The 23,249-nt window shown below is 38.4% G+C and overlaps 1 protein-coding gene across 5 annotated transcripts in view; it reads right to left on the bottom strand.

Annotated features, from left to right (window-relative positions):
- The window catches only part of ctnnd2b (catenin (cadherin-associated protein), delta 2b), a 177,663-nt gene that overhangs the window by 125,206 nt on the left and 29,208 nt on the right, over window positions 1-23,249 (bottom strand). For all 5 annotated transcript variants that reach the window (XM_067604991.1, XM_067604989.1, XM_067604988.1 and 2 more), the window contains exon 2: window positions 15,691-15,827. In XM_067604991.1, the coding sequence (XP_067461092.1) occupies window positions 15,691-15,822 (132 nt within the window). In that variant the 5' untranslated portion in view covers window positions 15,823-15,827. The remainder of the gene's footprint in view (window positions 1-15,690; window positions 15,828-23,249) is intronic.

Here is a 23,249-nt window from a genome sequence, read left to right on the forward strand (position 1 = left end):
ATTATGTCAATGTTTATCTTCAAGTTAAGCTATCTTTAGACCTAGTTATGTAAAATAGTAATGATTTTGAGGAAGAACTCTGGAAATATTGTGTTAAGGATACAAAGGAGTACAACTTTGGTATATGAGTGTTCTGTATCTGTGGAAGAGTCGGTAACAAACAGTAAAAAATAGAACTGATAGAAAGACATCCTCTGTGGTCACTAACGCATGAGTTAAAATCCTGGCCCACACTATGTTGCTGCATCAGTCTCTTTCTTCATTTCCCTGTAATTAAATAATCAACATCTTCCACTAGACTTAGGCTCATCAAATATAAAGTATGGTATCTTTTCCTTGGCAGTGTCAACCATCTGCTCAGCTCTCTGCATACTGTAACACACTGAGCTGAACTGTTTAAGTCAAGTCTGGAGTGCTGGACTCAACTCCTGAACTTACTAAAGCCTACACGCACACACGCGCACAGACACACACACACACACTACCTCAGTCTCACTAGCCTGCAGATCCCTGGTTACCAATTTTTTTTTCTCTCTGTGACAGGTAGAAAAGAGAGAGAGTCGACAATGAGATTGAGCTGCCAAAAGTAAGAGACTGTTGGCCATTCCAGGTCCTTCCCAAAATGCACTGTTGTGCCTCCTCTGTCCATGCCTCCAAGTTCAAACTACAGACAGCTTGCAGCCAAAGGCTGACTAAATACACACATGCATGCAAACATATATACACTCAGATGCACATATACCCATAAATTGACAGTTCACTAAACCTCTCCCCCAAATTAATAACAAAAGCGATACAATTTGAAACCGCTTATAGTGATCACGGTTACAATGATCAGCTGCTTATATGGATCAAAAAGCTTGGGACATTCCTATTCAAATGCTGTTTAAATAATTTGCTTATAGTAATCAAGTAGTCTGCTTACAGTGTTCATTTTGGGTCTTTTCATACATGACAACATATGGAAAAAAAATTCAAAATTATGACTATTTTTTTTTTTAACTTTACTCCCAGGATACACGTATTATATGTACTTAGTGACTGCGGCACCATCGCGGTAACCGTCTGCTTCCAGCTGGTTACTTGAGGCTGGTGCTGTGTGCACATTGAAATCATGACAGGAAAAAGAAAGTAATTTTCTCTTAATGAAAAACGTAGTCTCCTTGAAGCTTATGACAAACTGCCAAAAACGAGCCAATGAGATGCAGCAGCGAAACAACAAACATCTGAAACAGCTGTTCTGTATTTTGAAACAGTCAATAAAATTCAGTAAATAGCGAAGCTGCCTGTTTCATTACTTTATATTCATGTAATAGATATACAAATGTCAGTTAGATGGTAATCTGCATGAGAAATAAAGAAAAAGAAAAAAATTGGTTATATTAATCATTCACTTATAGTGATCGGTTTGACCTGGACAGACCTGATCAGGCGGTTTCCACTGTACCACCACCATTTTAAGAGTGTGTGTCTTTTCAAAAGCGTGAGGAATTAATAAAACTAGCATGTTTTATGTAGTAACTAACATTACTTACAGTAGTAACCGAGCGTTACTTCCAAGGGGCACACAACTGGTGTGTGGGAATAAAGGTTTTGTTAAACATTAGCTGCTGGGGGGTGGGGCTTACCAAACAATCTATCAGCATGAACACACACCTTCAAATAAATAGAGAAAATCACATAAATATTTACTCAAAAACATATAGAGCAACATTGGATAGCAGAAATAAAACACGTCCTATTTCTTCTATTGTTCTCTGGCCTTGAGTCTTCTTTCAGTTGGGAATAACAAAACTTTCTCAAATGCCAACACTTTGCCAGTGAGCGAGAGAGATAGAGGGGCAAAAAGGTTCACAATTCCTCCCAAAATCCCTCCCCTCCCTCCCCATCATTTAAATATTCTGCTTTTTCCTTTCTCTGCCCTCTTGAATAAGAAGTAAAACAAAATAAATATTTGATCCACTTTGAAACCACTTCTTATGAATATCTAAGTGAACTTTGTAGAGAACTATATTTGGTAATTTAATGAGTTAGCCACTACTAAACAAATCTTATTTAATCCTTAATAAACAAATAAAGAGAGTAGCGGTGAGAGGGGGAGAAAAGGCTGATAGCACCCATTGTTATCACAGGGCTGCTGTAAGAAAGCACCAATAAAAGAACCTAATGAATCATCCAAGAGTCAGTACAATTAACATAAGCCTGATTATTTTCAAAGAGCTATTAATCCTGTATTCTTTATTATCTCATATGTCATAACACCAATCATAAAAGGAGAATATTTAAGTGTTTGTGCTTTGAAAGTTAATGTGTTAAAAATAGAGCTAGCTGCACAGCAACCACCAATATGCAAATAAAATATGATCAATTAAAAGTACAACATCTGTACCCAGCTGGCCACCAACGTCATAAGACGTTAATATTTGGTTGAATGTAGATTGTGACGTCGGGTGACCAAAATTCAATGTTGGGACAACATCTAATGCCAACTTCAATATGACATAGAACACTGACGACAGCTGACATTGATATTTTGTTGGTTTTAAGTTGTGGTTTAAGTAATCAAATCCAGCGTCTTCAAAATGTCTCATGCAAACACCATATTGACGTAGAATATATTATTTGTTTGTAATTTGTCGTAAGGTATGATGACCAACCCAGCATCTGCTAAACACCATAATGTTAAAGTCCACACAACTTGAAATTATAACGTTGTTAGATGTTGATAATTTGTTGGTTTTCAGTTGTGGTGTTAAGTTACCAAAATCTCATGCCAACGTCATGTTGACGTAGAATACCGACACCGATTTTCATATGAACGAATCAACAGCCAGCCTGACCGGATACTGATCCAATATTCAATGGCTGTAGCGCTGGTAGCTTAGCTAACTGGTTTCTAGAGGGCTTTCTTCCTATTAGATACAGTAGCTAATAGGAAGAAAGCCCTCTAGAAATCACAAGATAAGTTTATTCAGGTAGTATATTCAATGTAACTGAAACATAGTGTACACAGATATAAGAAGTGTGTCATCAGATTTGCCTGTGCAATATTCCACATTTATTATATAACTAAGAGATAATAGAAAGAGGTTGGCCACCTAACAAATTATTATGAGATATAGCCACTGATAGCTACCAGGGAACACAAAAGCGCTATCCTCTTCCTCTTTTGATTACGCAATGGTTGACACACTTCCTTTGTGTGTAAATTGAATCTTAATTTTCCCAGGAGAACATACCCGGTGGCAGACAGAATTGCATACTAAAAGAGAGGCTTATAGGGAACCACTCTAAATGTGGTGGTGTGGTTATTCTATAGCCATTAAACTTTTCAATCAACATTTACTTCATAATGATAAGTTAAAGCAAAAAATGTCTATTCCACTTCAATTGACCAAAATCCAACGTCTTCCAAACGTCATTCCGTCATGTTGACACAGTATACATTAAGTCGTGAGGTATGGTGACCAAAACCCAACAATGTCATAATGTTAACATCCAGACAACATGACATTCCAACATTATTAAATGTTAGTATTATGTTGGCTGTTCTTCATGGTGTTAACTAACCAAAACCCAACATCTGATAAACATCAGAGCATTAACGTCCATCTCACGTGGGATACAGACAACATTAGATGTTGGTATTTTGTGGGATTTCAGTTGTGGTGTCAGGTAACCAAAATCCAATTTCTGTCAAAACGTCTCATACCAACTTAATACAGACATAGAATACAGACATATGTCTTTATGGTACTGTCACCTATATCGTACGTTTAGTAAACATCAAATATCCAGTAAGCATGGCATTTTGTTGTATTTAAAGTGATAGTTTAGATTGTTATCCATACAGTGGTATTTGCTGCTCCATGCAAGTGTAATAGATCCTATCAAATTTAAACCTGTTGAGACAACAAGTACTTCACCAGCAGTGTGCTGATCCAACATTAATGAAGTGGATATAGACCTGCAAGCAACATGATTTTGAGCAGCAACCCAAAACTGAAAAAATGAAGGATGCACACATCGGTTTGGGATTAATTATTAACCTCCTCTATACTTATTACTTGACTACTACTTTTCCAGCCCTATTGTTTGCTAACTGGTGAACCTACTTTGTTTCTGTATCACTATGGAACAGCTCCCTTAGCACTGTGTGTTGTTAACACATCTGGTTGGTGAAGCCATAGAATAGTGTTACCAAAACAAAGGAGCTCCACCAGTTAACAAGTAAGAGGACTGGAAAAGATCAGCTTTAGTAATGAATCACAAACCACCATGTGTTGTTTTGCAACCTTCAAAACATTTTTTCAGCTTTGGGTTGCTGCTCAAAATTGTGTTGTTCTCAGGTCTATTTACTTCATTCATTTTGGAGTAGCACACTCCTGGTAAAGCACTCGATCTCACAACAGGGAAAGACTTGATGGGTCAAATTTGGATTATCTACAGTATGGAACAGCAAATACCACTGTGTGGGTAAAGAGCTGAACTACTACTCTAAGTTGTGCCTTTGGGTAATCAAAATCTCTCAAAAGTCACAGTGCTACTATGGCAGTTTAACATATAGAGTAATGACCTCAGGCTGTGACGTACTGTAGGGTAACAATAATCCAACACCTGTTTAACACACAAACGTCCAAACAGAGCTCCTAGGTATGATCAAATTTGTAACTATTTCATCAGGGCTACAACCTTATATATTCTGCCAGGTGAGCCACTGGACCACTTCATGGCCCTGAAATTTTTGTTAAAGTACAGTTGTATAACCCACACTGGACCTTCTACAGATCACTCAATTTGGCTTCTATAAGACAGAAGCACCAGTAGTTTCTTTCTCAATTTGTGCTCCATGACAGTGCAGCTGTCAGACAAATGCCAAGCCACACAAGTGTTAAGCATATCTGGCTGCCACCATGCACCGTGCAGAGACTTTGATGGTGTAAAAAGTTAAGTTGCTACTGGGGCACATGCCAGCAGCCCACCTGGTAGTGAACCTGGGGCTGCTGCATATGAGATGGATACAGGGTTGTTTTGCCAGCCTGTGCCTAGACCCAAGGCAACATAGTTAACGCCAGCTATATCTTTTCCCTGGCTGCTTTGGCAGATGTTGGTTGTTGGTGATCAGCCAGTTGCCTCTGAGAGGGATGTGCCTAGACAGGCAGTGTGGTTGAGGTAGACACCAAGGCAGTTGTAGTTGAGCCTTTACAGCAGAGCGAGATCCCCCACCGGGCAGCCTGCGACTTAAGCCTGCTTGCCTGTTTTTATTTCCTCACCTACAGGGTTAAAGTAAAGCAGTTATTAATCGTTTTACTTCCTTTTTGTGTTCTTCATTTGGGTAAAATTTACTACTATTAACATTATTATTATTATTATTATTATTATTATTGTTATTATTATTGTAATTACATAATTAATAATTATAAGAATAATGTGCATATGAATAATAACAATAATAACAATGTAGCTATGTACTGAAAAGCTACAGAGCCCAAAAAGGTGATTTAATCTTGTGCTGAAAAGATAATTAATTTGTTAGATAACAGGTTATTAACAAGATAATGTCAATAAAAGTTAGTAACAAGATGTTATATGTTATTAACAGGATAATAACTTGTTCCCAGTGATAGTGCGGTGGACTGATTTTTTAACTTTTCTCTATTTATAAAATTTTAAAATTAATTCTTTGTATTTTTTGGCTGCTGCTTAGACTAAGGAAGATTTGACACTAGACCGGATGTTTTAATAGTGAGAGGTGGGTCTCCCCAGGAGGGTGCCAGATAGTTTCAGGAGAGGCTCACAGAGGGTGAAAAAGATATTCCTGAATAATTTGTAATTTGTAAAAAAAAAATTTTATCCAAAAATGACAGCTCTATGGAGTAAATATCAATTGGTTAAACAGATAATTTGGAGGTAGTTGTAGAGATTTGACAAATTTTTCCACTTACCAGGATCATACAAACTAATAGATGTCTTTGTAGTTGACCACATTTATCTTGTGCAGGTGGAAGTTATATCAAAGAACAGACAATCTTAACTCAGTTATTCACTGTATATGGAATCAGTCTGAGACTGAAATTTTGACAAGGTGCAGCACCGGAATGGAGTTTGAGGAGTTTTTTTGGTTAGTTTTTTCAGCAACTAACCAACTGAAGAAACCTTAGTCAACTAAGACTCTTCTCATCAATTAACAGTTGGTTGACTATTAGGGTTGAGCCCTATTAGCAATGATCCTAGAATTATAGTACTTACATGATTTAGTTTAGTGAGAAGTTATGACAAGTTAGTTTTTATATTTCAGTGTCAATTAGATGTCAGTTACAGTTATTAAGGAAGCATTGACAGAATGGGAATTAAGTAAAATTGACACTGTATGAGGGACTCAACAGTTGCCACTGGGCGAACTAGCAGCCTGCTTCAGGGAACTGATGGAGTAACTTCATTGACATTTCCACAAAACAAGCAAACAAAACAAATTTAAATCACAAACCCATACACCCCTTCAAAATTTCCATATCCAATAAAGTGTATGCCAAATGCCTCTTATTTTCATGGCATTACTGTGCTCTCAGACCACTCATTCCATTGGTACTATTTTGTTTTATTGGAGTGCTAACTACACACTTGTGCATATTACACCGCGGATCAGCTGCTCCTTAACAGACAGAATCTGTGGTCTGAGAGCACTGTAAAACCATGAAAATGAGGGACATTTGGTGTACACTTTAGTGGATACTGAAATTTTGAAGGGGCCTATGTGTTTGTGGTTTAAATACTTGTTTCTTTTTTTGTTTGTTTGTTTTTGCTGCCTCCATTCGCTTGCTTACAGTTTTGTGAAATTAATTTTGTTTTCATTAATTTTGAAAATTTTGTTAAATTTTGTGAATTCATCTCCAGAAAATTTTGAGAATCCACCTCCATCCAAAAACAAGGTAAGCAGGTTCTTTAAAAATGTTACAATAACAGGTCATTTTGATAACCCATTGCATGTCTTTTTCATTTATCCAATAAAACCGCCAAACATTTGTGGATTCCAGTTTCATTAAGATTTTAAAGTCTGTCAGCTTTTCTCTGCTCATGTCTTAAAATCTTGACATCTCTCCAACCTTGGTACGACAGTTTCTCAGCATGTTGATATTTCATTTACAACAAAAACATGGCTCTGTTAAAAGTTTGATGTCATGCCAACAAAATACATAATAACCAAACTGAAAGTTGGAATTTGACAGCTAATGTTGGGTTTTGATGGATATCTGATTTTGATTTCCAACCCAAATTCTACATCTGTCCAATATTGGAGGTTGATGTCAACCCAGAGTTGGGTTTTTATATCAACCTGATTTTTATTTTCAACTAAAATTTCACATCTGTCCACCGTTAGTGTCCAATGTCTTTCTGACGTCAAATTGACGTCCAATGCCAGCTGGGTAACATGTGAATAGTATTTTAAATAATGATGTGATAGCAGAGGAAGACAAGAACCCAGAACCCAGATGAGTTTAATTAGCCTTACAGAGGAAATAAAGTTATAACTTCCATTACCTCAGTCTGAGAGAAGCCGTTTTCTGCTGTACTGCCAATTAGAGTGAACAGTTCCACAGAGCACCAGGATTCACGTTAATTATCCTGTGGCTGAGAGGCTGCAGAAACACCATACTCTGCCCAAAAAGTCATATCTGATATCCTTTAGACAGTCATTATATTTTGTGTTTTTTCTATTGGTTGGTTTTTCTAAAGGTGTCTTTTATCCCTCAACTTTTTATCTTCTACACATCCTCATGTTTTCTTTTTGGACAATGAAATGAATGCAGCAACATATTTGCACCATTGTTTTGGCTTGTTAAAACACAGCAGGAGGCCATGTTGCAAACATGATGGAAATGCACACATGGGTGTTCTTTCTAACGAGGACTACAATGAGCTTTTGTGTTTTTATCCTTGAAAATTCAACATTTTTATTGTGTGTCAGGTTGAAGTGAGTGCAGTCTCATCTGTCTAACTGGTACAGTAGCTGTGAGCGGTGAAATTCACTGTAGGTAATTTACTAAACCCACTGAAATGTTTCAATTTAACTGGCTATTAAATAAGACTCCATATGTAAATGAGCTTATCAGCAGTTCATCTAATTCGCATGTGTCACAACATATGTTCTGATGCTTAGCTGTTCAAGACACATTTTGGTCATGTCTGGAAGAAAATGGAGTGCAAAAGACTGTTCTTTGCACTGAACATGGAATATTTGTTGAAGAGAAGATAGATGTGAAATTGCAATTAGGCATTCTTTCAGCAAGAGAAAGGTTGTATGTGAGGAAACATTCTTTAAAAACCCTAGTATTGTCAGCACAACAAAACAGTCAGTGATTGAATTAAAAAGGTCTCCTGGAGACCTTTTTGAAAATCAGTGAGGACTATTTTTGGTAGTTTTATTTAAAAAATGTACCTCCTTTGACCAGATTATTGACTAGATATTGATTTTTTCAAATCCAATTAATACTTAACTGGCTGCACGACACACCTGACTGGAACTAGCTTGATAAATGCAATTTCATTTTAGACATTGTGATTCAGAGATCTGAAACCAGCTGCTCTATGGTCCCCTTACAGTCAGGAAAAATACATATTTCAGAAGGAAAGTTAAAAATAATGTTTGAAAAATAATAGTTCTTGCATTGCTGCTCTTTTGCCTTTTCTATTTTATGGCACTGAGTGGAGAGACTTTTGTGAAATGATATCTTAAGTACACTTGAAAGGATAAGGCTGGTGTTATTGTACTGCATTTTTCTTACTGTCATCAAACCCTGTGATAAGACTAACAATGTTCTAGTCTGGCTCTCAACCTTGACAAACTTCCCTACCCTGTCTGCCCATTTGGTCCTCCTGAAGATGTAAAACTTTAAAAACTCATCACAAATATAAAGTCTAATCTTCTATAAATGGCTAAACAAACTCCTGAAACAGCTGGGCACTGTGGTTTTTTTGCAAATGTTATCCAAACAGAAGTAAATCGAGTATTTGTTGGGGACTATTTTCACAAGTGGATGAATACACATCTGGTGCTCTAGAGAGTATCTCTGGCAGCAGGATGGTGTATGTGGAGGTGAGACAAGATAAACTCAACACATTTTTTTCTGTTAAAACCAAAACCATCATCTTTCTCTAACACTAACCAAGTGCTGCCAGTGACATAACCATAAAATGTTTCATGTTGTCACTGAACATGTCACTAATACATTTTTGCAACTTGCTAAATATGTTAATTTTAGGAGTTTAAAGATTAATCTCTCACTGCACAGTGCCTGTAGCCTCTGTATGTGTGTGTGTGTGTGTGCATGCATGAAAAAACACCTTAGCTAAAAAGTTATCCAGTGTATCACTGTCCATGTTTGCTGCTGTTAGTGTGGCAGAAGGCATACTTTTCTGAATTTAGTGTTTGAAATACAATTGAATAAAAAAATGTACTGTTTATTTTAGTTACACTTATTCACTTATTCAAAATGTAAAAAATATCAAGTCCTAATCCTTCTTAATCAAATTGTATCAATTCAGTTTTGTATTGCAGTATATCATATCATTGTATCGATCATGGATGATGTATATCGATACATATAAAATCATCTGAGAGGGAGAGATACACACCACTAGTTAATTTACAACATTGTCTCATTATGTTGAGAGAAAACGTAATTCAGCCAGCAGTACGTTAATAGCAAAACTTGTTTGATGTTGCAATTTAGTTGTATTTAAGGGCTGCAAAGCTTTAGTGCGGTAAATATCCTCCAATGTCAGTGCAGACAAGGAAAACTGACAAATTAAACTGTAAAGTAATGTCTATGACATCTAAAACACTGCCACTTAGAGCAAAAATCTGTATCAGAAAACAAAACCAAACATGGACCTTCTAGATTAATATTCCAGACATGAAAGCAGGAATTTGTTTTGAATCACTGTAGATCCTTCTTTAAACACACTTTCACATCTTGATTTTTCAGAACTGGTTTGTCAAATGTTTCCAGGCTACAGGCAAAAGACAGCTAATCAATACCCTGTGCCACTTTCACTTTATCCGTCATTCAATAAGACAATATGTCAGATTTTTCAAATAGGCACATCTCACATTGGAATGAAAGTCTTTCCAGGGCTGGCACCTCACACTGCGCTCCCCCAATAGCAGATGTGTTGACAGCAAAGATGATGAACGATACGAGGACAAAAGCTGACAGATGTGATAAATACAACGTCGAATGGCTAATCAATCTCATGTGGGTAAAAGGAAATGGAGGAAAAAACAGCAGCAGGGATCTCCCGGTGTGAGTCAGCAGAGGCAAAAGAGCCTGATTGGCAGCGTGTGTGTGTCTGTCTGCCTGCAGTCCACATGTGTTCATATGTGTGTGTGTGAAGCCTTTTCTTGGTCTCTCATGCCTGACCTTGTCTTTATGAAGCAAAATGAACAGGAAGCTGTGTGTGTGTGTGTATGTGTGTGTGTGCACGTAGCAAAAACACACCCCTGCTTCATTTTAACAGCCTGATAACAAACAGTGGCAGCAGCCCAAACACTGAAGAGTTGAAAAATTACATACTGGAAAAAAGTATGAGAGGACGTGACAAATTACTGGCTTAAGAAATACTAATAACTTCACGGCAGTGCAGGAGCATAAAATATAACGACTCCAGCTTGTAGAGAAAGAAGGAAAGAGGGAGTGACCAACTATTGTATCTATTCATCCTCATTTCCTTCCATTCCTGTCATCTCCTCTTCCTTTTTCTTCTTACACATTCTCATCAGAAGGCCATTATAATGCCCTAGATCATCTGTATGTATGTGTGTGTGACCTGTGTGTGTATGAATGTCCAAGTCTACATGCCCTACTTAGACTAGGAGACTACTTAGACTTGTAGTAACTCACAGTGAGGTTTCAGTCTAAAACATGCACCCTTTATTTTTTTCTCTCTTCTCAGCATTTCACTGGCTATCTTTAGCTTATGCATGTACCATTTCAGAGCACATCGCTTCAACTGTACTTTGTATCCCAAGCTATTCAAAGTATCCACTCGACCTACTGTATGCACCCACACATTTGCACACCACCACATCTTCTCAATACGGTTCCAGTGCCAACACACATACTGAAGGTGCTATTTGTCACTGTCACTACTGTGTTATTATGTTTATATACATAATGAGATGTCACACTAACATCATATCTAATCTGTTATGATTTTACTGAATGTTGATTAGTGCTTATCCCATGAGAGTGTAAGCTGAAAGTCATTGGAAGTCATTTTTAAATACACTAGTAGTGTGGCTCTTGGAGTGGCAATGTCAGTCCATCTCATTTTGGTCCAGATTGAAATATCTGGACAACTACTAAATGGATTAACATGAAATTTGGTACATTAATGGTCCTCAGTGGTTGAACCCTAATGACATCAACGATTCCTTTATTTTTAATCTAGCGCAACCAACAGCAAGTCAAAATTCCCACTTGCCCCAAACTAATGACAAAATGCTCATAAGCAAAGTTGTCGTCTATACTTTTTTTTTTTCATCCATCCAACAGTTTTGTTTCCTGGTGTGGAATGAGCATCACAGCCACAAGGGACTGCTAGCATTGCTGTAGACTTTTAATCTTGTCAAATGTTGGATTTCAACAACAACAAGATTTAATCATCTGCATAACTAGTGAGTCCAACATATGCAACTGTAACTTAAAGTTACTACAAGGAGCTTTCATTTCATGTTGATTTTAGCAGCCCCTGTGGACAAAAGCTGTAGTTTTTTCCCGGAATGAAGACTGCATTTCCCATGAGCACCACCGCCTCATGTCATAAAGATCTTGTCTAGTGTGTGCATTTGTTTTGAAAGCGAGTGAAAGAATGAGCTACATATTTTAAATATATTTTTTTAAACACAGCTGTTTGCAGTATGCATAGCAATGAGTTAATGTATTTATTTATGTAAGATTAATAATTGTGATATGATGATGGTGAAGCAAAGTAAATTTTGTTTTAGTACCGTTCATACACTTGGTCAGGTTACATGCAGCACCTTCCCGCAGGGTTTTGTGGAAGTGTGGGCGTGTTTATCTGTGCTTAAGAACATAACCGCCATGAAATAGTGAGAACATAACGTTTCGTTTCTCAGATTCACTCCTTTGTTCTTGCTACACCACCGTTCCCTTGCTTACTCGATCACTGTTGCTCTCTCTTTCTCTTTCCCATTCGTGCTCGCACCTTGCTCACGCTCTCTGTCTTTTCCTCTCATCATTTTAAAAATGAGTTAGGAAGCTGACAACAAGTCTAACTTTACTTTCAATGTTACCAAAGGAAGAGAAATGTCCTCCCCTCATCCTAGTAATGTTGTTGTCATTTCGTCTGATTTCATAAGGAATCTGACCCAGTGGCAGCATTTAGAATAACTATACAGAAATAGCCAATCTTCTCGCTGATGGTCTCATTTGCTTATGTAGGTCATATAGAGCCAGCAGAGGCATCAAGAGACTGTTTCATAACCTGTTAAAGTTCCGTGTAGTAACTTTAGCAGTGATGATTCACTCTATAGTTTGGTTAATTTGGTCTCGACCAAGGAAAAAAATTATATGACAAAATGATGATGACACTGATACAAGTAAATATGAAGTCATTTGGACTGATGACTCATTGAATAGGCAGTTTAGGCGATGGTCATTCTGTATTATCAGTGGTATATGGACCCATGGTGGGAAATCAAATTGCATACACTGTTATGTGTTTATTTACGGATTATAAGCATTAATATTCAGGACTGCAACTCAACCTCATGTTATGAATAATGATGAACAGGATGAAAAAGAAGCATATTGTGGCAAAATATTATGTGGGGTTAAGACACAAGCACAACACACCCTGGTTTTAACTCATTTTCAATTTCTGAAGTATCAGGAGAAATTCACTTTTATGGTGCCTTCGCACCACACCAGAGTCCGCTTGGAAGTGACACAGATTTTGATTGACAGCTATTTTTCAGATTTAAAGCACCCATAATAAATTAACTTTATTTAGCATGTTACAACATGATTCAAAACTTTCACACAAATTCGCACAAATCTTGTTTCAAATTTTGTTACACAATTCAAAATATGTCTGGTGTTGCTCTCCTGAGTGGCCGTTTCCTTATTTAAAGAAACTATAAAACCAATCACAGCCCTTCTGTGCGGGACTAGCTGGTGGGTTGGTTATAGAGTAAGTTAACACCAGGTTAAGAAGCAGTGCTTTGCTGCACTCCTTGGTTGAAAGTTTCAACCCAACATTACTGTTGGGTGTGGTGGGGAGGGTGCTTTGTTGCACCTGCAACCACACCCAACCGTCATGTACACCACTGCAGCAAAATGAGAAGTTAAACCAATGGTGGTCGGCAAAATCAAGATTTTGATGGGGTCTTACTCCACAGAGAACAACTCAACACCAGCTGTTTGTGTTCATCTCCAGCGATTTAATTCTTACCATTATCCAAAAAATGTGGTGTAGTAGTATACTCCAGGGTGTGTCTCACAGTTAAGAGTTAGGACCACCACCACCCAGGGCTCAGACGTGCTGCAGGTTTGAAACACAGCAGCTTTTAAGCCTGTTAATCTTTAAATCAGTGACATTAATAAACTGTATCAGATTCAAACAGATCAGTGCAACTTAAAATTTAAATGCTCACATGAGGGTTGGAAATGGATTGGAAAGCATCAGAATTGTCTTTCTCAGAATAATAGATTTGAACTGATATGACCTATATGAGTGATTTAAGAAAATTTGTGGCTTTCATCAATTTTCTGATACTTAGAATTTTATCTTAGGTACAAAGGGAATTTACAGCTTCTGTCACAAACTGACAGTCTCTGCCTTTCTTCACAAGGGGAAAACACTTGTTTGACTTAATGTAATGATTTAATAATAATCTGAATGAATTTGGAGTTTAAATGTGATACTGGAATCAACTTAAATAAAACATATAACTAAAAGAAACTTAATGCAAAATGAATATTCTGTTCAACATATTATCATCATTGCTGCCAGTTTACTGAGAGGGTTTTTAGATTTTAACTGGTAGATTCTGATGCAGCAACTTATGCATTTGAGACCTTTTTTAGCATCCAACTTCATGTCAAAGCATTCCCTCTTTATTCCTGTCACACATCAGAGAGCTGCTCCGATGACACTTCTTTGGCAGCTGGATTCATATTTTATAATTGTTTCGGGTCCCTGACTACTGACACACCCACATTTGTAAGATTTTGGCTGCTGATTTCTGACAGCAGGACTTGAAGCTCCTTGTTGTGAAATTCCTTTTTTTACTCTTTGGTAACATATTTGTTAATGAAACTTGCCCACAAATATAGCAGAACATGGAACCTTATGTGGACATTTTAGGAGTGTTGATTATACTACAATCTGCAACAATGTGTGAATAAGAGAACACCACTAAGAAACTTGAGGCAACCACTGAAGCTGCTTTTACTTCTAACATCATAACGCAACGGGCAAATTAGGCTAAATAGCCTAAAAACAATTAATGATAACATGGCAAAACAAAAATGAATGAAAAATCAATTAACTAAAAAATATATTTACACATAATGGTTAATTAAGGTTAATAAAGGTTTGTGAGGAGGCTATATCATCTTCACACTTTGAGACATTCAGTACCTGACTGTGAATTTTCCACAGACAGCTTTCTTGCACTTCAGGCACCTGGCAAAGTTTTTTTACAGGTCATTCTTCTCTGCTCTATTTATAATTTAATTATGACTTGACGTAGTTGTCAGATCACACCCTCCAGTGAATGCCATTGCCTGGCAACTTGAAATGTTTAAACATAAACCAAGCAGAAATAAATGCTTTTCATATACAGGTACATTTTACCTGGTGGTAGTTATGGGTATAAATGCCTGTGTTTTTAATCTGAATTCATTTTCACTATTTTTAACAATAGGTGGTGCTACACAACATTATTTTAGGAGAAGTCAAAGACTGGAGGACATGAATATTTTATTAAAACATAGTAATGTACAAGTAAATTTTACCCTGTGGCGGTTCTAGTGTTAAAAGCCTGGTAATTTAACACAAATGACATAACGTATGTGACTCACTACTTCCATATGCCAACACATAGCACCTTACACTCATACAGCTACCACTCTACAAGTCAGTAAAAGTCTAAAAAGCTGCGTATCAAGGAGTCAAAAAGAGGAGTTGAAACAGACGCACATATTAAGACACCTTCTGGCAGAGTGATTAATATTTTAACCTTCATAAATACATAATGAACACCAAACACAAACTTTAGCTCTAAAGCCTAATGTTAGCTTTACTGGGGGAAAAAAAGTGTGGGCTTTGCTTCGTCATGCACAGTATCTCCAACGAAGCTGCTCAGACTTTTGACAAAATGTGTGGAAATGATGCATCCCACCACATGAGATTATTTTCAAAATTACACTGAGCAGCTGTAGCCTAAGGGTCTCTGCTAACGGATCAAAACGTGGTGACACATTTGTGACACGTTAGCTCAGATGGGCATTCCATCATTTGTGTTTACTGTTGACTGTCGCATTGTCTCACCCTGAAAGGACTGGAGGAATAATCCTCACTACTTTCTGGTGTTCATGTTTCATTAATAGTGACAACTCTCTGTATGTTCCGCGCGCGCACACACACACACACAGTTCTAACCTGTTCCTTGACGGAGGCGAGGATGGCGGAGGTGGTTTCAGACTCGGAGCCGTCTCCGTTGGAGGCGTTGAGGACGGGGCTCAACATGGCGGCAGCGCTGGCGGTGTCAGACGCCACCTCAGGCACTGGCATACCTCCTGGAAAACAAGGGAACATGCAACTCTTTTACTATTATTACACACGCTAAGATGCCAACATTTAGGTTCAGTGACTGTCACACCCACACTCTCCTACACTCTTGCACACACACAGATATGAACGTTAGAGTGAAGGCGGAGGTGATGAGAGATGCACATGAGAAACCACACAAATTGCACTGACATAGTGGGGTTATAACAAAATATACAGTCACTTATAAACCTGCTTGTTAATACTCTTTTATATTTCGATACAAGCCTGTAGATGTACAATGCAATAGCCGTTAAGTGTTTTCATCACATAATAATTCTTAAACTATTGGATTATGTTCTATTTTCTTTTTGACTTATTCATGTTCAGGGTCACTGAATGCTGGAGTCTGTCCCAGCATGCATTTGGCAGAGGGCAGTGACACGGCCTGGACAGGTGCACCAGTACATCTTTAGAGCAGGAAATCTAGGCCATGAGAAAGCGAGCTGGCAGACTGCCCAGAGGTAATATTAACCAAACTACTAGTGTTAGCAGTACATCGAGCAATAGCAGCAGCACTGCTAGCAGAGTTAATAGTAGTAGCATCAAAGTGGTAGTAAAGTGGTATCACTCAGAAAGTTTGTGATAACACAAGAATGTATAATTGCACTGCAGAGCATATTGATTGATAATGGACCAACAATGCCATTTCCAGCTCTCCTGAGAGCAGATGTGCACTTTATGAGATGTGCCAAAAGGTACTTTTATGGCACAAATGTGCAGCTACAGTCATCTGTACCAGGGGCAGTATAAAATAATATACAGCACATAAAGTACTGCCAACACAACAGCATTTTACTTCATAGTAAAGCTCTTTATTTTCTGACAGTAATCCTTTTAGTAGTAGAAATAGAAAAAAAAATCAAAGCTACTACTCAGCTTGTGCAAGTGGTAGCAATAATTAAGTAATCCAGTTTTTGGTAGAATTTAAAGGATAACGCTGGGGATATTCTACATTCTGAAAGACCCATCTGCATGTCACCCAGATTTGGGCAACAATGGCACAGAGAAATAAGATATATCAGGCTTTGGATAAACAATTATTGACAATAAGAAAATAATCTAGAATCAAGATCATAAGCCTTTTCCTTTAAGCGCTCCCATGACAGATGTCCAATGGAAATTTTCCTTCGGCATTTGATAAAGAATATATGTTCTGCAGTGAAAAAAGACTTATGACATACACATATTTTAACATTATAACCTCTATAAAGAACCATATCTGTATTACAATAATATAAAACTAATATGATACAGCTTAAAAATTCACAGCTGAGATATTAATGTGTGATTTTTTACTCCACAGAATTAAATATGACATATTTAAGCTTGTGTTAACCACAGAGACACAGATTTTATGCATAATTTGAAAAAAGCATTGGAAATCTGGCAAAGGAAGCTCAAATCCTTCTTGATGTCACAACTGCAAACTGTCAACCTGATAGCATTTGATGTGCTAGTTGCAGTGCTGATAGTAGTAGTGGTAGTAGTATATTACTAGCAGTAAATTTTATTTTATGCCATTAAATAACACAATTTAACAACATCACATCAGAAGAAATCAAATGCGATATTAACATTTTAATTCAGTCAAACCTACTATCAGAAAGCGAGTATCAGAGTACTAGCGAGCATCAGAGAGAATGGCATACACGCACGCACACACACACACACACACACACACACACACACACACACACACAATGCCATGCGTCATCCTGTATTTGACCAAGCGTAGGAGGACACGGGCTTCACATGTGCCATGTAATCCTGATACAGCACAGAGCTGGTGTAACGGCTACATCAGCCAGCTTTAGACACTGATGAAAGGCTTGTCATGAGGAATCTGCCACACACACACACACGCACATAAAAAGGCCGGCTGTCGGCATGAGGCAGCACCAGCGTAGCGTCGAGGTGGAGTGGAGCCTGGGAGCAGAGTGGAGGGTTGAGAGCGGAAAGGAGGAGTGAGATGGATAGGTGAAAGGAAAAGAGGAATGAGGACGATAGCGCGGAGAGGGAGGCGAGGTGAGGAGGAAAAGAGTGATACAAGAGGAGGAGGAGGAGGACGGTGATAGGAAGAGAAGAGAGGAGAACTATTCTTGCATGCTGCTAGGCAACAATCTCTGGTCACTGAAGGCTGCTGATATGGCTGACCTGGCTTTACTTGTCTTCCATTTTGGAGAGAGTTCCTCTTCCTCTCTACCTATATATCCCTCATCACTGTTTCAAAACTTCAATTTTTCATCACTACCCACCCTGCTACTTACGCTACACCCCTCTCTCCTCCTTTCCTCTACTACATCCTCCTCTTCCTTCGTGCTGTCTCTCTGCCTCTACACTTTCTCTTCCCTCCTTCCCTCTCTCTTGCCCACTTCTCTTCACTTGACCTATTTTCAGCATTTTCTTTTCAGCGCATTTCTGCTTTATTAGGCAGCATCCAGCGGAGGGTGACAGGAGGAGGATGACCTGAAAGGTTGCAGGTTGGGTTTAAACTTGCAATGCTACAGTGCACCTGAGCTCTCCTTGCAAACCCCCACCCTACCCCACCCCCCACCTCCCCATTCTGAGTGTGTACCTCACCTCATAAACACTCGGCTGCTTATCTGGCCTTGTGACACCGCTACATGCTTCACATTCTTCACGCCATCCTCTTTTCTCTTTCTATTTTTTCTGGGTTTTTAACTCTCCAGCTGTGCGGTCACAACTGCATACAGCAGCATTATCATGCTCTGGCATGTGTCCTCCATCCTCCTCCCTCCCTTTCCTCTCTTATCTACCTCACTGCCCACTTATACTTCCTTCCTCTGTGCCTCCATCCCTCCGGCTCCTCCTCCCCTCTCCTCTATGCTCTGGTCTGTTGTCAAAACACACGCAGTGGCATCACTCTCATTCTCACCTCTACTCATCCGAATCTGTCTCCATCCCTCTCGTTATGCATCGTGGTGACTGTGGTAGCCTGAGAAATTTGTCAGTCATGAAAAAGCTAACCCTAAACATAAGCTTTTGTTTTTAAGCTTTAAAGGCAGACCATGCAACTTTTAACTGAATGGTGACCTCTGTGGCCATATGTGGTAATTACAAGTTAGAAGCACATGGAATTTCACTTCATTTCTTCATATTCTCTTGTGTCAGCTGCTTTAAAGACATCATAGATGAGTTGGCTGAGATTGAGGATGACATGTGAGTTTAGATCTTGTTTTATTTTAGTGATAAAACCACTAAAATATTTATCTGTGAAAGGCTAAAACATAGTGAACAGTAGTACAAGCAGAGAAGAGTGATAAAGTCAGCAAATTGAAATGTTAAGTAATATGTGTCTGGCGTTTGCTAACATAAACTAACATTAATCATTAAGCTACTGGTCATAGCAAACCAAGTGAGGCTGTGGCTCAGCAAAACCCCTGAGTATACTGATTTGAGCATGTGTGTGTTTTATTTCTAATGAATTTAAAGTTCCCTCCACTCAATAATGTGTTTTGCTTATTGTTACTTCACTTGGATGTTTGAGCTTCACTGTGCAGAATGACATATGTGCAGAGTTTGACACTAGAAAGCTGTTTTCAAATTCTGCTGAAGGTGGAAAGTTTAATGCGTGTACCTACGAGCATGATTTGTGACATCACAACTAGTTTGGGAGCCAATCATAGTCCAGAATGCAAACTACACAAATGTGACGTGAAAAGATGAAGCCTCCAGAGCACATACACTGAGAATAGACTTTGAGTGAAGTAGGAGACATCTTGTGTCCAACAGTTAAACTTCTGAAATGAACAATATTTGCATATTTATAGATTCTGGATTTTTCATCAAGGGGGAAGGAGTAGATATAATTTTAAGAATTTAGAAGTTAACTGAACTTCTTTTGTGCAAAACCAATATCAGAAACAAATTATTATGCTAAGCACAAGTCTTAAAACGTGTCTGGGGGGGATTTTATAACTTTTTATTTGAAAAAGAAACATTGCGTACTTTCTTCCATTAAAAGTTATATATATAGTTTTGCTTTAAAGCCACTGAAAAGCTTTCTCAGTTTCTCACTTTGAGTGATGGAGTCAGCATTTTCTGCCAAAGTCAGAACAATTTTGGGCGTTTCACAAGTGTGACTGTCTTTGTATTTTTCTCTGTGCTCCTCTCACTGGTTTGAAATGGGCGAGGCTCAGTTGGAAAAAGGTAATGTTACAAACTTGCGTGCAGCAATCAACATCTATTTAAATCAAAATCTGATGACCGGTGGTGGGTATTACTCATGCTCCTAGGTTACTGTCAATCAAATCTGATGACTTTGTGACTGTTTTTGTGTCTTGTGGAAAAAAAATCTTTGATTTCAGGAAAGAAGTTTTCCAAGTTGCTTCAATACAATCAGAGTTTTCTTTGATCCAGCATCCACTGTAGACACTGCATAGATGCGTGACTCATGCAGTGTTAATACAAAGGAGATCGGCCATTCTACCACCAGCCACATAACTGTTATATAAAAAGTGGGGCAACAGCAACATCGCCCTTAACCAAAAGTATTTTTAAGTACTGACATTTAGATTCTTAGATTGTCATGTGTTACTGCCTGCTCCCTTCTGTGGACTATATTCACAGTATGACAAGTGTACGGGCAGAGCTATGCCTTATCACTGTCCCTCACATTACTGTATGATGTTTGCAGCACACCGTATTCCATTATTGCTACTGTCAAATCCATTTATTCATTAACCTACGTTATGTGTTTATTTAGTCATGATTGCAAAACCATGCTGTACTCCTGTTTTTCTGTACGGTTCGGTGTAGATTGCTGTTTTCACTAGACAAACACTTCTGGCAGGCAGCACTGTTATAGAGCAAGAACACAACCTGCAGACTGAGATTAAACTTCAGTGGAAGTAAACTCAGGGTAGGTAACATTAGATAAAAGATCAAGTTCTCCAAATGCTGCATTTTTGGGGTCTGAAAGGCAATTTAGTACGGATGGAAGGTCAAAACAGAGTCCTTGCCTCCTTAAAACTCAAGTAAGATACTGTATTTAGAAGTTATTTTTAGTCACACTAACGGTGTGTCCACCACTTTGGTTCTGAATGAAATATCCCAACAACCATTGGATGGATTGAAATTTTGACATTCATAGTCCCCAGACAATGCAGCAACTATACTGATCTCCTCACTTCTTCTCTTGCACCACACTGAGGTGTACATGTGTTTTTTAGTGAAATATCTAAGTGACAGCTATTGGATATATTACCATGACATTTGCTGGAGACATTCATGTTCTATCCAGAATAAATTGTAATAACCTTGGTGATGGGGGGCATTAGTTAGCACTGTTGCTTCACAGCAACAAGGTTCTGGGTTTAAACCCACTGGCCGGCTGGGCCTTTTCTGTGTGGAGTTTGCATGTTCTCCTCGTGCCTGCATGGGTTCTCACTGGGTTCTCCTGCTTCCTCCCACAGACCATGAACATGTAGGTTAGGTTGATGGGTGACTCTAAATTGCCCGTAGGTGTGAATGTGAGTGTGAATGGTCGTCTGTCTCTATACTATATGTTAACTCTGTACATGACTGTCACCCTGTCCAGCAAATGTTAGCATGCAACACATTAAGATGGTGAACATGGTAATACCAGCTAAACAACAACATGTTAGCATTGTCAATGTGAGCATGATAGCATGCTGATGATAGCATTTAGCTCAATTATAGCTTCACAGTGCTGCTAGCATGGCTGAGGACTCTTGTATATATATAATTTGAGTTTATCCTGTACAAACACGTTATTTTGTGTTTGTTACTGCACCAGTATTACAAATTCCTCTACACTAATGTAATGAAGTTCTTATTCTTTACTCTGCATGAATTCCCTCTATACTTTGTTGGCAAGGATCCGTATGGATGAAACATTTCACATGACTCTACATTCAAGCTTGAACATGATCAGAGAACTGGATCAGAGAGCAGAGGAGGGTGCCCAGCGGCCCAATTTGCCTATAGAACAAAACAAGAGAGAAGCTCGGGTTTTGACTGTGCAGATAGGGCAGTCAGCCAAATATAGGTCAAGTCAACAGACCGTGTCCAAGCGCTCATCATACAACTGACCAGTACAAAGCAGCTTTCCCCAATAACAGCCGTCAGAACTAGGTTATGGAGGCCCACAGCCCAGCTAGAGACAAGACTTTGAATATGGATTAGGCCTAGAGGCTTTATTTCACTGAAGTATAATCTTGGATTTTTAGGTCTATATTTCAGCGCCGTAATGCAGGGGTATTTAGACCCGCATTTCAAAACGGTAATCTCTGATATTGCTGTAACGTTGTAAATGCAGCTCATCACGCTATGATTGACATGGCTGACATGAGGAATATCAAGCTTAATCTTTTGACCCTTTAAGCTCATTAGTCAGGTCTGAGACAGGCATGTTTTGGTGAAGATGGAACTCATCACAGAGCAGCAGCAAATCAGCTGGAAATGTTATTTTATGGAAGTTATGGATGTTTGTGTGTTTACTTGCATGCATGACTGTATTCCTGTATACATGTGTGTACATAGAGCACTGGAGAATGTTTGTGTGTGTGTATATTTGTGTGTGTGTGTGTGTCCCTTCTGGGATGTGAGTGTTTGTTATGTGTTTGACGGGCAGTCCCTTGTTGCCTCATTAAAACTTGCTGCAGTATTTTGTTTTGGCTTCACCAGTCATCTGTCCCTTTGTCTGGACCCTGTGCCCACAACTCGCCTTTCAAATTAACAACACTTTAACACTCACATTAACAATGTAATTAGTGCTGTCTGTGTCTCATTGTGTATTTATTGAGACCCAGAGTCCACAGTGGAGATACGTCTTTAATTTTTTTTTTTTTTTCTGTTTGCAGTGTTACCCTTAAGAGTTCTGTGATGCATGCATGATTTTCTTTCAACCTTGTTTTCTGAAAAAGCAGAGTGAATTAGCCAAGCTAAATTAAACATGGGGTATTGGGATTTGAAGTTGGCATGTAAATCCTCTGATCTGTGTTCTGCATTGACTGCTGAACATAACAGTCAGGAACAACAGTCAGTGCAAAGAACTCTTATCAAGCGTATAATGGTAGCCTTTTAGATGATGAAATTAAGTTACATTAAGTTAAACAGATTTTTATGTCTACTAACTGCTGATGCCAGGAACCATCTGCTTCATTAACAGAATAAAAGTTGTCCTATCAAACCGCAACTCCATCTCATAAAATGTATTTACTACTAATTTGCTTTGCAAAATTCCTTTTGGAGGAAATATAATTGCTGGTGGGATTACATTCACTGGCACTGTTTTTTTTCCCCAAATCCAGCAAGTGTGACATTCTTAAAGCTGCACCAATCAATATTTCATGTTAACAATGGATCAAATGACCAGGTGAAATGTGAAAGAGGTCGCTTGTAGA

This window comes from Thunnus thynnus, chromosome 12 (assembly GCF_963924715.1).
Source record: "Thunnus thynnus chromosome 12, fThuThy2.1, whole genome shotgun sequence".
Taxonomy (NCBI): domain Eukaryota; kingdom Metazoa; phylum Chordata; class Actinopteri; order Scombriformes; family Scombridae; genus Thunnus; species Thunnus thynnus.